The sequence below is a fragment of the Sander vitreus genome, chromosome 10 (assembly GCF_031162955.1).
Source record: "Sander vitreus isolate 19-12246 chromosome 10, sanVit1, whole genome shotgun sequence".
Classification (NCBI taxonomy): Eukaryota; Metazoa; Chordata; class Actinopteri; order Perciformes; family Percidae; genus Sander; species Sander vitreus.
The window spans coordinates 19082267-19099843 of NC_135864.1; the positions used below are offsets into that span (position 1 = coordinate 19082267).

The following is a 17577-nucleotide window of genomic DNA, read 5'->3' on the forward strand; positions in this document are numbered from 1 at the left end:
ATCGGCAGAAAAAAAAAAAATCCCTACTGTCGCCATGATACAGCAGCGGAAACGGGTGCGAAGTAGCTAGAAAACAAAAGAGAACACGCAGTCGTCCTCGCGATTTGGTATGCTCTTGCAGGTAAAAAAGCAATTCTTCCTATTCGACCTGAACTTTTTTTCACTAATTTCACCGCAATCTTATTCATATGTTAAAAGTGCTGTAGATGTTTTCCGAAGTATGACTTCTTTGAATAGGAAGACGGTCAGCTTCGAGTAATTGGCATATGTTAGCTTTTAGCTAGCAAGCTAACTCCAGCTAAGCTAAATAGCTTGCAAACCCAGCGTTGTGAGTATCTCAATGATAGTGGTTAATGCTTCTAGAGGCTACCTAGCGGCATCTAACTAAAGCGCTGTTTCGTGGCCTAGTGTTAATGCGCAAGTCAGTGCTTTGCTGTTATGTAAACACAATTGTGCAGTATGTTTTAATATCATTTTGCTCCTTTCTAGCTAACCCACTCGGACGGAGCGTTAAAGTCAGCTATCTAATAGCTCTATTTCACTAACTTCGCGTGTCCGTTTGGCATCTTGCTAGTTTGTTAGCAAGCGAGCTAGCTTTGGCTATTTAGCGTTTGTTATGTAGCTAGCTAGCTACAGTTTGATAGCTAACGTTATGCTAGGCTAATCAGTTAGCAACAACGAGAGAAAAATCGGCTACTCTTAGCTAGCTAGTGGTAACGTTAGCTATTTGTTTATACTTATTATATATTCTAAAATGCAGTTTTATTTTTAGCTCTTTGACTAACGTTAACTAGCTATAGTTCAAGCATTACAGGTAACGTTAACATTGTTTGCTAAGTTAAGCATGACATGTAGCTATTTCCCTACTTTGCTGATTTTAATGTTGATTGTTATGTAACGTTAACTAACGTTAAACGTGAAATAAATGAAATATCAGCCCTCATAGGAAGCAGTTGAATATTTAAATATTGTATTATAAACGATTGATAGCAACGTATTTTCTTTGTGATTGGTAAACGTTACATTTAATATGTGCCAATATGTGGTAATTCTCAATGCAAATTTAGTTAACGTTACCTGATGAGCTAATACGTAGCTAACGTTACACCACCTCCAACCTAATTCGGAGTATTTCAGCTTTAGTCTCAGGAGAAAATTACTTAATTGATTCACACTTGGCATATTGAGAGCTATACCAGCGCTGTGGAGATCGGCCTGGCTATGCGAGAAGATCTTTGACTCTGTCCATGAATGATATTCAAAATCAAAATTATCTCTGCAGTGTTATAGGAATGCCCAAGGAAAAATATGACCCGCCGGATCCCAGGCGGATGTACACAATTATGTCTAGCGAAGAAGCAGCCAACGGGAAGAAATCATACTGGGCTGAGCTGGAAATCAGCGGTGAGTATTGAACATCGGAGATCCTAGTTTTGTTGGTAAAGTGGTTGTATTGCATTTTATACAGTTCATACACATCTGTTGTTGTTGGCATAAAGCTTAACCGTATTAGACTGTTTTTCCTACATGAACATGTAGCCTTTGTATCTATCTTTCATGTCACACCATTGGGCACATGTAATAGGCCCATGTAATCGTTCAAGTGACGCCAAATGAAGCCTCGTGACGATGGCTTCATTCTATAGACCCAATCACAATATAGTTACAATAACTTCCAGGTACAAAACCCCTGCGGGCCGTACGTTACAATTTAACAGTGCTGAGCAAACGGGGATAACTGGATAAAGCATGTCATCTCATTCATCTAAAGGCTCTGATACACCAACCTGACGGCCAACCGTTGGCAGAAAAGGCAGTCTGACTGATCAGTCGGCTCCCCGAGGTCAAAAAAGTGCCTCGGAACACACCGACGCGACGTTGACTTGAGCGTACGTTGTGTGCGAGACGTAATACATCTCCATAACAGCAGGCAGCGCTAATCTGTATTGTTGCCCAAAAAATGAAAACTGGAAATGACGAACATCTCTCTAGACCTAGTAAACACAGAGCATGCTGTCGTCAGTCATTGTTTTCATCAGAGAGTGTTGATAGTAGTCAAGAAGGATCGTTGTTGTCATTACTCGAACGGAAGAAAATACGATGGCTAGTAATAAGAAGATACTGGCGTTGTCAGCTCTCGGGCCTTTTCTTGTGGAAGAAGCACTGATTCGCTAGTCAAGGGATGGCACTCCACCAGTCAGATTGGTCATTGAGTTCAACTGCCCACTGGCTGATTCAGCAAGTCAAATTGGCCAAAATGGATGCCAACAGCTCCTCCAACTGACGACGGCACGGAATACACCAGACTCGAATCACTGACCTCGCTAGACTGTCCGACGGCCGATAATCGGGTTGGTGTGTCTGCGCCTTAAAATGCGCGTTGATGCTTTTATATTTTAACTCTTTCAGTAACATTAGGTTGAATACCTAATTTACCTGTTGGGCCACAGACTGAAGAAAATGACACCACCCAAAACTACCAGTTAGTCTAGCAGCTAAATGAAATTCAGCCATTTTCATTATTTACACCTGTGCTTTTCCTACTTTGTCTTCTGTATCATCACTGTTCAAATAAGACGTAGGTCCACCAATGTACCTCTGCCCGTGTCAGCTCTATATAGGGCTGCAGCTAACAGGGCTCCAGACTGCGATTAAATGGTCGCATTTTGCGACCAAAATTTGAGTGTGCGACTGAATTTTACATCCAGTCGCACATGTGCGACCAGTACATTTGCCCCCTTTTTTACACGTTAAACGTCGAAATTTCGGTACCTGAGAGCTCTCATCTGTCGTCTCTGAAAATTGACAGAGAGCAGCGCTCTGACACAAACGCACACACGCGTAGTGCGGACGGTGTAAACTACGTCGGCTCTGCAGTTTTGTTGAAGTCACGGAGATGCCGATAAAGTGGTTACAGTTTTTCAAACTAGTAACTTTTCTGTTTTAACTAATTGATTAATGGACTAATCAGTACAGCTCTAGTTTAGCTTTGTTTATAATAGGTCACTGTAAAATTATTTCACCTGGAAATGCAACATGTCTTAACATTATTTTGTTTGTGTATTTGGTATTTTGGGAGATGAATGAAGCCCTACAATTATGCTCAAACATCATCTTTATCTTTGTAAAATCAGTCAACTTATGTTTACCCATTCACACAAATGGGAAAGTTATTTTTTCAAGTTATTTTTTTCCTATGGTGTGAGGGGAGTAATAGTTGGATAGTGGGACTTAATTCTCCTGTTTGTCCTTTACCCACTGCAGGCCGAGTAAGGAGTCTCAGCACAGCCCTGTGGTCTCTCACCCACCTCACTGCCCTGCACATCAGTGACAACTCATTGTCACGCATCCCACCAGACATTGCCAAACTACACAACCTAGTGTACCTGGATCTCTCATCCAATAAGATCAGGACCCTGCCGGCAGAGCTCGGCAACATGGTGTCTCTCAGGTGAGTGATTTCAGGCCATACATTTACCCCTAAATTCGTGCACGATGGAAAGGAGTAGCTGTCACAGGGTTGATCTTGAATCTGGTTTTGGCACTCATACATGCTACACACTGGTGATCCCCATGATGGCAATGTGATTTTAATTTTTTTTATATTAATCATAGATCCATTGCATATTTGCAAATTTTCTTTCACATTAACAATCTGAAATTGGAAAGTATGGCATAGGTAAATTATGTTTTTGAACGGTAATAAAGATGGTTGTTCCTATTCTTTTCTTAGGAGGGCTGGTTTCTAATGATCAAATTCCAATATGTCCTCCACAGGGAACTGCTTTTAAATAACAACCAGTTGCGGGTTCTGCCATTTGAATTGGGGAAACTGTTTCAGTTACAAACACTGGGGTTGAAAGGTGAGTGGCGTATCAATGTTTTTTTGTAGCCATTCTAGCCTTGAAATCCCACTGTTCTCTTAGCGATGATTCAGCCCACTTTGCTTTTCCTTCACCAGGAAACCCACTTGCACAAGAAATTATGAGCCTCTACCAGGAACCTGATGGCACGCGGAGACTGCTCAGCTACTTGTTAGACAATCTGGCAGGGGCTATCAAGCGCTGTGAGTCCCCGCCTCTCACAGTTTTTAGACCAGAACAGTAATCACATTTTGCCAGTTGTTTTGAATTACCCGAAAGAGAGGTTCACCAGTAGATAATATATATGGGGACATTGTGAACTCAACAGCTTATGTGCCCTTAACTTTGTTGATGTCATTGTTTGACATATATATTAATGTTTTCACCCATATTTAACCCTTTTTTCCCTGTGCTCAGTACCAACAGAGCAGCCCCCAGCACGGTCGTGGATCTCACTCCAGGAACCAGACCGAACACGGGCCTCAGGTAAGGACAACATGCATGAAACATGATTTTGAATAGATGCACATACTCTTCGCAATCTTATTTGTAATACACAGCTGTTCCATAAATAGGAATACAGCGTGTGTCCATAACTGTCAACCACATTTATTTGCTGTTTGGGGAGGAGGAACAAGCTGAACAGACAAACAAAAATGCTACTTACATTAATGTGCAAGAGTAGCAAGGACTCTGCTCTTCTGGGCTTAACCCAAAACCAATACTTCTGACACTTGCAATGTAGTATATGCACACTTCCTTTGGTTTAATCTAAGTAAAAATAACTTATCAAACATGTTTGCCAAAAGAGCAATCGATTTCATGCAAATATATAAAGTGTTTCCCTTTGGTTGAGCATTTACTTATGTTGGTTGACCCTGTTGAAGGCGGCTGTAACTGTGTTTTGACTGCCTCAGTGCGGTTTTAACAGATGACGGCACCATTGCGGTGTGGTTTTCATACAGTCTGTATGTCAAAATATACTTCCATACTAGGGATGTCACGATACCAAAAATCTAGTAAAAGGTACTAATACCACCAAAAGTACACAATACTCAATACCAAAGTTGATACCATTGTGTGTAAAAAAAAAAAAAAAACGATTAATACTTAATTCCTTTATGTAAACATTTGAACATTATAAAAAACACAGCAGTAGCAGTAACTACGGATGTCGTGATAACAGAAATGTACGGCAAAAAACAATTAAATCCCATGTCCTCCTTTTTATAACGTGTGTTTTAGGATAACACTTGGGGGAGGGGGAGTTATGGCAGTCTTTTTTTCAGTATCGGTTTATTTTTTTAGTTTCAACTTTCTGTCACTGTTTTGTTGTGGAGGGGGCAAGGAGAGCGCGATTTACATGTAATCTGGAGAAAACGTCTTCTGGACCCACGGCCCGCTGCTTTGAAGCCCATCATCTCCACACAGCTAGCATACAGTAGCGTCACGTTTTTAGAATTTTCCTACCAACTTTGTACTGAAAAACAGGTTCTCGTGACATCCCTATTTTATACAGCTTTTCTTGTGGAAATGGTAAAAACAAAACGTACAAAAAACCTATTTGGATGTGTTGCAGTATAGTGTTCATCCCGTTTGCAAAATTCTGCATAAAATGAATAAAAACGGTGATTTTTGGCTTGTGACGTCGGAGTGCGTACTGTTGTCTCCTTTGGTTGTCATCAGATTGTGTGCCGCTATCACTTTTGTTTACATGAGACGAATCTCTGCAATGGCGGACATAGCTAAGATATTTCTGCTAATAACTGCTAACAGGGCTTGTTGCGTATATACAGATGCATGCACACAGTTCTCCCATTATATTGCGGAACAAGGTGTCAGAATTCAAAACTCCGCAAGTCACTGCTTTATGACTACACTCCCACGACACAGAACTCTCCGCCATCGTTGCTGGTTTTGGACGAGACGGACGAGACCCGGTCGGACCTTTCCGGGAACTTAAGGCTTACAGTTGGGGTTATATCGTCAGCTGTTTGTTTGGCATGCCCTTGACTTGAAATACTGACTAGGCCTAATTTTAAGGCTAGTAGTTAAACAATTGTGGAAATGTCCCTACCCCTCCTTAAAAATATCTCAGGGCAACCAAAAAGCATCAGCTTCTTTAACATTTCTAAGTTATGCCCTTTTGTCCATTTCTCCCCTCAGCACTGTTCTCTGTTATGTGCTACAATGTGCTGTGTGATAAATACGCCACACGACAGCTATATGGCTACTGCCCTTCTTGGGCTCTAAACTGGGAGTACAGGAAGAAATCCATCATGCAGGAGATAATGGGCTGCAATGCAGACATCATCAGTTTGCAGGTGAGAGATGAGTTTTTTTTCACAGAAATTAACTTTTGTTTATTTTGTATGTCAATGCAGATTTAACTATAGAAAATATTTGGTTTGGTTGGTATGGTTTTTGGCTGCACATCAAGCCGATGCAAAACAACACTTGTAACAAACACTATGGGGGTGTTTGTTATACTTGCATGATTGTCAGTCTTTCTTGTTGTCCATCCTGACACATTTCTTGTTGATTACAGGAAGTTGAGACGGAGCAGTACTACAATTTTTTCTTGCCTGAGCTGAAGGAGCAGGGATACGACGGGTTCTTCAGTCCAAAGTCACGAGCCAGGACTATGTCCGAGTCGGATCGTAAACATGTGGACGGTTGTGCAGTTTTCTATAGGACAGAAAAGTATGTACCTACAATTTTTGTAGTTGTGCTATGGCCTTGGCTAGTCTTCCAAAGGAGGACACAAAATTATTTGTGTAATCTTAACAGCTAACATACATTTTTTTTATATATATATATAATGTATAAATGCCAGAATCTCTGACTTGTAGCTCTAAAACAATCCAAACCTACTTAATGTTCAATATAGTTCATGTTTGAGGATTGTTGCCTGAGTGATTAAAACAGCGTTATTGTGGTGCAATTAGGGTTGATCACTTGGCTTGAAAGATTTTCCCTCCATTTAACAGATGCAGTAGTTTTTATTTGAATCGGGGACAATGCACAAATAAACATTAAACTTGTAATACAAGAGAATATGTCTTGGACCTGGTTATAGAAATAATTGCTAATTTCTACCTGTAGTTGAAATTCTGACAAAGAATTAGGTATTACATTGGACCTAGAGTGAAAGGCTTACAATCTGTAATGCTAGGATACTGAAACCTGTACTATATTTTTTTCTTATTGTTGTGTGTTGGTGGTGTCTTGTAAGCGGTGTATCAGCTGGGTGGAACTACTACCACTGCTGACCTACCCTAACCAGTTTGATTATTCTGTAAATGAGAAGGTCGGTCTGTTGTAGCCTTCAGACAGTGATATAAGTGACAGTGAGTGTCACTTATTGACAGATTAAAAAAAAAAAAAAAGGGGGGGACTTTCAATAACTATCGTAACGATCTGAGGCCTATGATTATGGTGGATGTTTTGCCAGTCTGGTGTACAAGCTTAAACCAGTGTGATTTTATGCAAACCAGCTGAACCGGTATGACACATTCTGGCAAAAAAAAAAAAGTATTCTACATCAGCAACCTGTGCTGACGACAGCGTCACGGTGCTAAATCCAACTTGTATTGCATAAGTAACAAGCCGTGTCGGGCATTAGCGGTTACTAGTTTAGCTGCATTTCTCAGTAGCGTCGCTGTTTTCTGAATCGAATAGCTTTTCGGTAGCTTAGATCTTTTATTGATTAAGTAGTGCAGTTCACACAGGCTACATTTCCTCAAGCATTTGTTTAGCTCAAGCCTAGCAAAGCTTTCAGCTGCGGTCATTGATGCCACTGTCCTACACGGGCGTGTTATGTGGTATCTGATAAAATGACAATGTGATTAACATGTTTGTTTATAAACGGACTAACGGAGCCTCTAGTGTCTGACAGACTATATGCAATTCACTGCTAAGTTGGAGCCTGCACCATGTTGCAGATCAAATTTTTGTAGCAGTGTAAGGGGGCAGTGACGCTTGTTGTGTTTGTTTACTAGAAAGTTTGTGTTTAGAAATGATGAGACATGTCAGACTAAATTGATTCATGGTTCTGCGTTGAATTTACGGCGTAGGTACTAGGGGTGTGACGAGACACCCAGCTCACGAGACGAGATTGGGTTCTTGAGACGAGATTTTAACCTATTTTAAAGAGAACTTCAATGAAAAAGTCAATCGAAAGTCACAATTTATTGCAGAAGTAGGCTACTCTAGTATCGATTTGACCATTATAGGACGAAGGGAGAACATCGCTCTTTGTTTAATATCGTTAAAAGTAATGTTAGATTTTGCTGTCTGCGTCCCAACTCATTTTTAAAAAGGACAGTGTGGTCTGTGCGAGACAGCGCCACAGTGATCTGCACGCTGCAGACGCGTGTGTCTGTCGAGAGCGATGGAGACTTTTTTTTTTTTTTCTTCCATTATCGCTCTGCAAAAGTTAACTCGGAGTCATCTTAAGAGAGCAGGTGGGGAGATCTTCTATGCTAATTTCGAGGTCAAAGTCAGACTCATCCGTCATGCTAGCTGCTGCTCTGCACGTGTACTGATATCGCAAGGCACTTTTTACCTCGACGAGAAATCTAGTCACGTTTTAATCTTGCGAGATTTCTTCGCACCTCTAGTAGTTACTGACCGTACACCTCCCCAGAAATGTAACTACACGTTGCAGTGACACAGACCGCCACGGCTGTGATTGGTCCACTTGGCTGGGCGTGGTAGTGTTTCATTTCCCTCTACTCATTTCCGGATTCTCCTTCTCCGTGAACAACATAAATCCCAGCAATGTACACCCGTTGAGACGCATCAAATTAACCAAATGTCAGTCTGGGGAGCGATCTCAGTCCGTTGGGAGAATAATATTGGTCTCTGTTAAACTGTCAGTTAGGAGGACAAAAGGAAAAAGTACATGATTACTTAATTTTGTGTAATCATGCTTGAGCCATTGTGGACACAGCTGTAGTGATTTTTAGCCTGAAGGTTGCACCACTTGGTTGATTTTTGATTTGCCGTGCAAAGGCTTCTCATCCAAAGTTCAAGCGTTAGATCCAGGATGTATTTGCAGCACATCCTAAATTGTGCACGTTTTCATTCATTTATTCCCAACATTTCCACAAAACGTGTGTTAAGTCCTCTCTTCTCGTGTCCCCTTCTGTTTATCTCCAGGTTCAGTGCAGTGCAGAAGCACACAGTGGAGTTTAACCAGCTGGCCATGGCTAACTCCGAGGGCTCAGAGGCTATGCTGAACAGGGTGATGACCAAGGACAACATTGGGGTAGCTGTACTGCTTGAGGTTCGCAAAGAGATGATGGAGGCCTCATGTGAGTAGACACTATATTCTGATCTTTGGGACTTCTTATTTGATATTTATTATATAAATAAGATCAGAATACAAGAACAGTCCTGCTAATCCTGAATTGACTTTTGTCTGAAACTCACCGAGAACCTTAGTAGCTGATAAGTTACAGTACAAAGGACTGTAGGTGATGTCACAGATTCCCATGGTGTATAAATAACTGTTCTTATAGCAGTGCATTTCATTAGTCGTAATTCCTCTTTGTATCATTTCTCCATGCTTACTTTTCCCCCTCGTTTCAGCTGGAAAGTCACTCCATGGCATGGAGAAGCAGCTGCTCCTGGTAGCCAATGCCCACATGCACTGGGACCCAGAGTACTCTGACGTCAAGCTGGTCCAGACCATGATGTTCCTTTCAGAGGTGAAGAACATAGTGGACAAGGCCACACGCAGCCTCAAGTTGTCCTCTGTCTCTGGTGAGACCAATGCCATTCCACTGGTGCTGTGTGCCGACCTCAACTCCTTGCCTGACTCCGGTAAGTAAGCAGGGCGTTAGGCTTGCGCTTTCTCTGACCACAGATAAAGCACAATTTAAAAAAAAAATTATTAAAAAAAAAAAAATTTTGAAATGCATATAAAACAAGCAATTTGAAGTAGAGATGTGCCAATACCAGTATCGGTATCGGCACCGATATTGCCTAAAACGCTGGTATCGGGAAGTACTGGAGTTTATGCACCGATCCGATACCATGTAATAAAGCCCTAAAGAAAATCTATGTTAAAGTAGTTTATGTTCTTTTTCCGTTATAACTGACAAACTGGAGAATAAAAGAAAGTTCTGGGGCGTTCATTTTTTGTGTTCATGTTTCACAAAGAGTTTAACCTGAGCTAGACCGACAACAAAGATAGAAATCATATCACATCCATACAGGGATAGTAGAATACAGTTGTTAAAACATATGACACACTGGTATCGGATCGGTACTCGGTATCGGCCGATGCGCAAGTTCAGGTATCGGATTCGGCATCGGGAAGCAAAAAATGGTATCGGGCCATCTTTAATTTGAAGGCACCGCAGGTTCTTCAGGTTCATTTTCTTTTGGCCAATCAATCACTCAATGGAGAACATAATCTGCCGATTTTTGCAGTGGTAGTGTTTTTGCAGTTTCTTAGCATGGGATAAAGCCATTGCCAAAATATGCTGTACCAAGACCTTGCACGTTATTTAATTTCAATTAAATTGCCATTTAGCCATGCCTATAGTGACAGTAGGAACTGATATGGCTTGGGTCTGTTTGGACTTTGAAGTGCCACTCGACTTTCTTGATTCTGATGAAGACAACTTCTCATCTCTCCCCTCTGTTCAGGCGTAGTGGAGTACCTGAGTACTGGTGGGGTGGACTGCACCCACAAGGACTTCAAGGAGCTTCGTTATAGCGACAGCCTGACCAAATTTAACTGCAATGGCAAGAGCAGCACGTCCAACGGCAGGATCACTCACGCCTTCAAGCTGAAGAGCGCCTACGACAACGGCCTGATGCCTTACACCAACTACACCTTTGACTTCAAGGTGATTTTACTGACTGCACAGCTATTTATATTGTGTTTTGTGTGTATGTGGTTGTTGTGAATAATATTGCTTGTTTTATAAGCACTATATCAAGGAGCTCACTCCCCTCTTCTCTCCTCAGGGTGTCATCGACTATATTTTCTACTCTAAGCCTCACCTGAACGTGCTGGGTATCTTGGGCCCTCTGGACCCCCACTGGCTTGTAGAGAACAATGTCAGCGGCTGCCCACATCCCCACATCCCCTCCGACCACTTCTCTCTCTTCGGCCAGCTGGAGCTGCTCCTGCCCAACTTGCCCCCACAGGTCAATGGGCTCCATCTGCCTGCACGCAGGTAGTGAGACCCTGCCACGCCACCAGGGGGAGCTGCAACCACAGCCTCGCCCTTTCAAACCCTCCTCCCTCCCACTACCAGCTCTTCCCTCCACCATACCGGAGGAGGAAGACAAATACACAACCTGTAAAATATTCGTACAGTGAGGTCTGGCCGACAGGGATTTCGTATAATGTTATAGATATTCTATATTTTTCTTTCTCCGTTTTTCTTTTTTGTTATTTTTTTAACTGCTCGATTCAGTCCTGTTCATGTATCATATTTTTTGTTTTGGACTACCTTTCCTCTTCAAATCCACCCACCCAACCACTTTGCTTCTGTCTTTCAAACTAGAGGGGATGGTAGCTCGTTTAGGTCTGTCACATCGGGCACGGTTTGGTTTTAGAACAAGGAGAAACTGAGAAATGGCTGAGGGGACAACATTCACCTTAAAAGCTCCATAGCTGATGGTCTGCCTGTCTGTCTGTCCTGTATAAATCTGAAACCAGCAAAGGCAGCAGACTTGTCAGTCTCAGACATCCATCATTGGCTTGTGCTTGTTTACCTCTGTAGCCAGCTTACTTTCTCAGTATTTATAGGATGCACACTTTTGTTGAGTCAGGTGGTGTTGGGTTAGAGCAGCTTTTCGCTAGTAGTTGAGCGTCCCTGGAGGTGGATGTAACGCAACTTGTATGATGTTAGATTTCCTGCTGTCACTCTGTGGTGCTGAGGCCTTTTGTGTGGTCCTGGCCTCCCGTGGTGCTACAAGATAGTCTACACCTCTGACCCCGGCCCTGGTGCATTTGCTACCAAACCCACAGATGCCTCAAGAACCAGATGTCCGAGAACTACATTTGCCCAATTTCACATGGGCTCTATGTGGCGTTAATTTGGGATGGAAGGATGTGGTGAGAAACTGATGGCAACTACCATCCTGTTTGCGGACTGTTTCACCCCAGCTTTTGTAGTTGTTAGGCTAGTTTTGTGCTTAGGAGTTCATGAGGTCCCCATTTTTGGGCATGGATTTAGGCTGATGGGCAAAGTGATGTGGGGCCTTCACAAATCTTTTTATTTTTTTTATTTTGATTGCTATAAGGCAGAGAGAGCGAGTAATGGCTGATACACAGGAGTAAAACCAGCATTCCTCTCACTGTCTGGAGTTGCCATCTAACTCCACACATGCAAGCTTACACACACACACACACACACACACACACACACACACACACACACACACGCGCGACACAGGTAATTTGCAGGCAGATCTGTAGCACTGTCTCCGAGGCCAGTAGTGACTTTCCCCAGCCATAAATTCCATACACAAAAGCAGTGGTTTTTTTCACAAGTGTTTGTACAGAATAGAAATCTAGACTCAGTCTTTACATGATTGTATATGAACCACAAAAGACCTGTTTTCTGGCGTTTTTTGTACTAGAGTAAATTATGATCAGATTTGAAAAAAAGATTGTATTGTAAACTATGGCTAAATTTTTATCCAGTTAATGTTGAGATGAATTGATATTACCAGCTTGTACAAAAGACGTAAGAAGAGGTTGTTCAAGGCGTTCACTTTCACTACTTTGCACTCCCTAGATATTACCTGTATTAATGTATCATTGTTTTATTTTAAACTTCCTCCCCCCCCCCCTCGCTGTTGATTTGTTTTGCCGGCATATTGCTGCGATTGTAAATAGACACTGAGTAAACTCTGCCTGTTGCTTCTTGCCCATTAACAAAGCCATTGATCCACACTGCTGCCATCAGTTCAGACAAAAGAACACGCAAGGACGAGTCATAACCCACCAGTGACTCCACATCTGTTCATCTATATAGTTCATGCACACTCCCACTAGTGACGTGTGACTGATACAACCTATTTTAATCCTACATGTAAGAAAACATCGTGCCTCACTGTAGCAGTTGTCGTTGTCTTGCACTATTTACATTTGACGAACGCCTGAACAACCTTTTCTCATTTTATTTTTAAATACTGTTGAGACATTTGTGAGGATTTTATGTCCTTTTATTGTTTTTTTTGTTAATATTGATTTTCTTTTTTATGAGCTGTGACAATGTTATGATGATGTGTATATCCTTCCTATTCATTGAGCTCTCTAGTAATCAGGTATGCTTTCTCCACCGACCCTTTGTACCCTCCTCAAGGAACACGGAGGACACAAGGAGTAGGGTGTCTAATCTTTGTTAAATCCACTCGGATTGTTGCGCTCCCTATTTGTACCTTAGAACAGCTCCATGCCCAGACCCCCAACATATCTAGCCCTTAGCTCCTTCCCTGGCCATGCGTTTTAAATCTCCTTAAGCCTGTCCATCACCCTATACCCCGCCCAACCTCCATCGCCTAACCTCAGACCTTCACTACCAACCCATATTACTCAAGCTGTGTATTTTAAACCCCTTTTCTCAACCATTCTGTATAGTTCTCTTACCCTTGTCACTGCAGCTATAGTGCCATCCGTGGACCCCCTACCTCTGTATTGAAAAATGTAGAAGGCCCGCTTTGCTCTGCTTTTGGCTGAACAAAGGATGAGGGGCAGTGAGCTCAGCTATTTCTCTCTGAAAGCCAGGCAAATACGTTGCTATGATTCAAATGGGTTACATCTCAACAAACGAGAAATTTGTCAGTGGTTAGACAATTAATTCAACAGACATGCTGTTACACGGATACACCGTATAATAAGCACTTAGTAAATTCAGATGCAGCTCCCCTCACTCCCTGGCCCATCATATTGGCAAATAAAGATCTAATTCACTTAATTGTATATGTTGAAATGACATTTTTAAAGCACGAGGGAAGCAAGTAAATAGGAAGTATAAATTAAGTCCTAAGATAGGTTTCTTGTCCCATTTGTTTCCCCCTACATGTTTTGTCTTTTAACTTTTTGTTTTCCAATGGAAACCAATGTGTCCAGTTTGATCTATGTTTTTCCTGAATGGCATTAGTATTGTAGTAGATTTAAAGGCTAGCTTTTTTTTGTAAAGTGTGAATAAAAGATGTATCTCATGTTTCCTTTCTAAAAAGATATTGAATTGTTGTGTAAATCATGAATTCTATGATGGTGTTTTGTTTGCTACATTGTTTTTACCTTTACTCAGTATATATTTTCCCCCCATATACTCTTATCCCCATCACAAACCAAATCCTCTGTAGAAATCATGAGCCGTTGTCTTGATGGGTAGATTAGAGAAGTTTAATGTTCCTGATGATTCCTCGTAGAATGAAGGATTGAGAGCTCATTGCATCGTTGGTATAAGCAAAAACTTTCAGCACAGGGATATTGAGTGTTATTTCAACAACAAAAACACATTACTTTTCAGCTTTATTTTGGATGTTGCATGGCACTAGCTGGAGAGTGCTAGTGCCTGTAGGTTAGGGCAGCAGAGCTGTCTTACTAGTGGCTGCAGTTCAGTACTAGAGAACACTGTTCTGACTGGTGTAAAATGTGTTTGTAAGACTAAGCCAATGGAGCGCCGCTGGTCGCTAGGCTGGTCCTGTGATGATTTTGAGTACTACTACTAGTCCATTTCACTCTGTTTTTGTGCATCACAGTAGTTAAAACCGGTTACACTAGCTAGCTACTATTGGTAGTCACTGATTTGACTCAAGTCTTTTTGGTTGTTGACTCCCCCTCTCCTCATCACCCTCTTGTTAAACCACAGACTGGCTTCTGATCTAATCTGGCAAATCACAGAGCTGAGTTATGTCACCCTGTAAGCTTTGGCAAGTGATCACATTGTTGGCTTTGTACTTTCCACTGTTGCATTGTGTTTCATAGTTGGCTTGTTTAGGCTTTGAGTAATTTCCCAGACTGCATCTCTTTGTAACGGTGCACACCAAAGCTGCTTGTAGTCCAGTTCTCTGTTGTAGAGCGACTTCATTTACCAACCAGATGTTTTAAAAAAAAAAAAAAAAAGAAAAAAAATAATCCAAATCATAGTCTTTGTGAAATGTAGGGCTCTAAGAAAAGCAAGGTACTTTTGTCCTTGAATCTCCTTAAACTCCTTTTTAAATGCATCCTTTTAAAATACTTGGCAATAATATGGAAACGGACACATTCAGAATGGGTTTTAAATAGTCTATCTGGCAAATGTAGCTATTTCATCTTACATTTTTACCTTCAAACTCCATCTTCAACCTTCTAGACCGTTGTTACCTGAACACCTTTCTTTTCCTCTTTATCATCCATCTTGTATATTTGCTCATCTCCGTCTCCCTGCCGATCTAGTAGTAGTTGTTCAATGATCAGGATTGTCTATCTGTAGTCAGCTGAGTACATATATTGATCTTTGTCACTGTGTTTATGCACTGGACCAACTATTGTTTACCATTCATGAAATACCAGCATTAATGACAAAACAATTGCACAATGTTGTAGAATGTCCATTAATCCAGATAAGAAATCAAGGCAGCTGTTTTCAAATCAACACATACTGTTTTAAAAAGAAACTGAATGGTAAACAATGCTTTCTGTTGAACCCTTTAGCCGTCCTCTCGATTCTCTTTGGACTAGTTTTGTTCTTTAATTTGTTTCTGTTTGACTACAGGTTCGGCTTGTTTCCTTTACACCTACCTATGTATTTTCCTACTCCTGGTTGAAAATAAATTCTATATTATCTGTTTCAAGCTGTGTCACCTCTTATTCTTTGCAATGGATATTGAAAATAAATTCTATATCTGTTCTCCTTGTATTGCCTCATTTTGCTTCCTTGTTTCTTTCTCTCGTTTTAAGTTTCTTTCTTTTTCAGACTTGATTTAACACTAGACAACACAAAGTGACTGTGGGTTGTATTTTTAGTGTTCCATTTTCTTCCTTTCCTTAGTCCAGTGACCTTGATCAGCCATTTAAAAAATTAGAAAACATGCTGTGAATGAAAGCAGACTACTAGCGTACACTGCTTACTGACTCTAACTCTAATTCTGAGCATTGTGTAGTGGTCTGTGTTGAAGATGCAGGTGTGTCAAACAGCTGGTGGAGGCTGGATTATGAGGCCCAACAGCATGCTGGTTTTTATTCCATCTTAATTAAATTATGTAAATATCAGTGGGTGTTTGGTAGAAATTAAAACCTGCACACTCACAGCTCACTGTGACATGTGTCCAGACTACTGGGTTAGAGAGACCATATCTTGGTTGAAGCCTCTGTGTCGGCAAGTCCACTCACCCCCTGAAGTGTCTTTTAGTAAAACACCGAACCATTAGCAGCGCTGCGGGTGCTGTTTGGTAGCCAAGCCTGACCTTTTGATTTTCCTCCTGGATGGCAGATGGGAAGATAATTTCCCATTGGGGATCAATAAAGTTTAATATTAACATTTAAATAGCCTGGGGATGACAGTTTGTGTACTATCATTTGCAGACACACGGTGGAGCCAAAGGATCAGGCTCCGTACAGGCGCTGAAAACTGATCCGTCCGTGACATCCAAAGGATGCCAGGTCTGAACGACTCACTGGTGGCTCATAACATCAGCCTGAGTGAATTTAGAGAGAGCAGGAACAGTGTGAGACAGGAAGTTGAGCAGGAAAGTTGAGTTGTAACACAGCGGGGGCACAATAATTATACTCCCAAGTTTTTATCAAATGCCAATAGAATACAAGGACATAACGTTGTGTAACATTTGTTCTTAGCAGTGTAAATAAATGTGTTTTTTACTGACATACCAATTAAAGATGCTAATGCTTACAGGAGAGTTAAGTGTGTACAGTATGTTGTTTACAACGTTCAGATCAGACAGAACAAGCAATTTCAAAACGTCCAAGGGAGCTCAGGGAAATTGTGATTGCCATTTGTTTTTTTCTTACCGTGTATAGACAAAACAATTTGAAGATTGATCAACAAACCTAACTCCTGATGTCTTTATATTCTGTATACTGCTATATATTGCCACTGCCCTCTGATAAAGATGATCTTGATTGAATTTTAAATCAGAAAAATATGCATAAAGAAACAACAAGTTGGGGAATAACTTTTCAAATGTTTTCAAACTTTATAACGCAGAGTAGTTTTTACAATACAAACAATAATTAACAGTAACTGAAATGTTATTATTTCTCTACTCAGACATGTATTACTAGGTGTGGGGTGGTGAAAATGCTGCACCTGAATGAGAACGTTTTTCTCTGTGTGTGTGTGTGTGTGTGTGTGTGTGTGTGTGTGTGTGTGTGTTTGTGCTTTACTAGGCTTAACCCCATATTTACACTTAATCAATCAATACATTATTTATATAAATGTCGGGTCAAGAAAGACCCTAATGACAATCTTTGTACCCTATTGGTGTACAGCTTTTGTAAAAATGTAAAATAGTGATTCCAAATACTCTTGTATAGTTTCTATAGTTTAGTTTTTGTACATCTTAAACCCATGAATAGGTCATTTTTGACCCTTAAGACAACAAGAGGGTTAATCGATAATGAAAATGAGCATTACTTGCAGCCTGAGTCTGAGTAGAAATAGAAAGTTTGCCAGTTCAACACTCAACACAACTTTTCTCTCTTCATCATGCCAGGCCTGCCATGAAACAACAC

General features: G+C 41.1%; 1 protein-coding gene across 1 annotated transcript; it reads left to right on the plus strand.

The window, feature by feature from the left end:
* Positions 1-29: 29 nt before the first annotated feature.
* LOC144524468 (CCR4-NOT transcription complex subunit 6) lies at positions 30-15401 on the plus strand. Its single transcript, XM_078260758.1, has 12 exons — positions 30-121; positions 1283-1404; positions 3265-3451; positions 3778-3863; positions 3962-4066; positions 4281-4349; positions 6030-6187; positions 6412-6566; positions 9027-9181; positions 9459-9692; positions 10524-10726; positions 10848-15401. The coding sequence occupies exons 2-12, from the start codon at positions 1293-1295 to the stop codon at positions 11061-11063; spliced, it is 1680 nt and encodes a 559-aa protein (XP_078116884.1). The 5' UTR covers positions 30-121; positions 1283-1292; the 3' UTR covers positions 11064-15401.
* The last annotated feature ends 2176 nt before the right edge of the window (positions 15402-17577 follow it).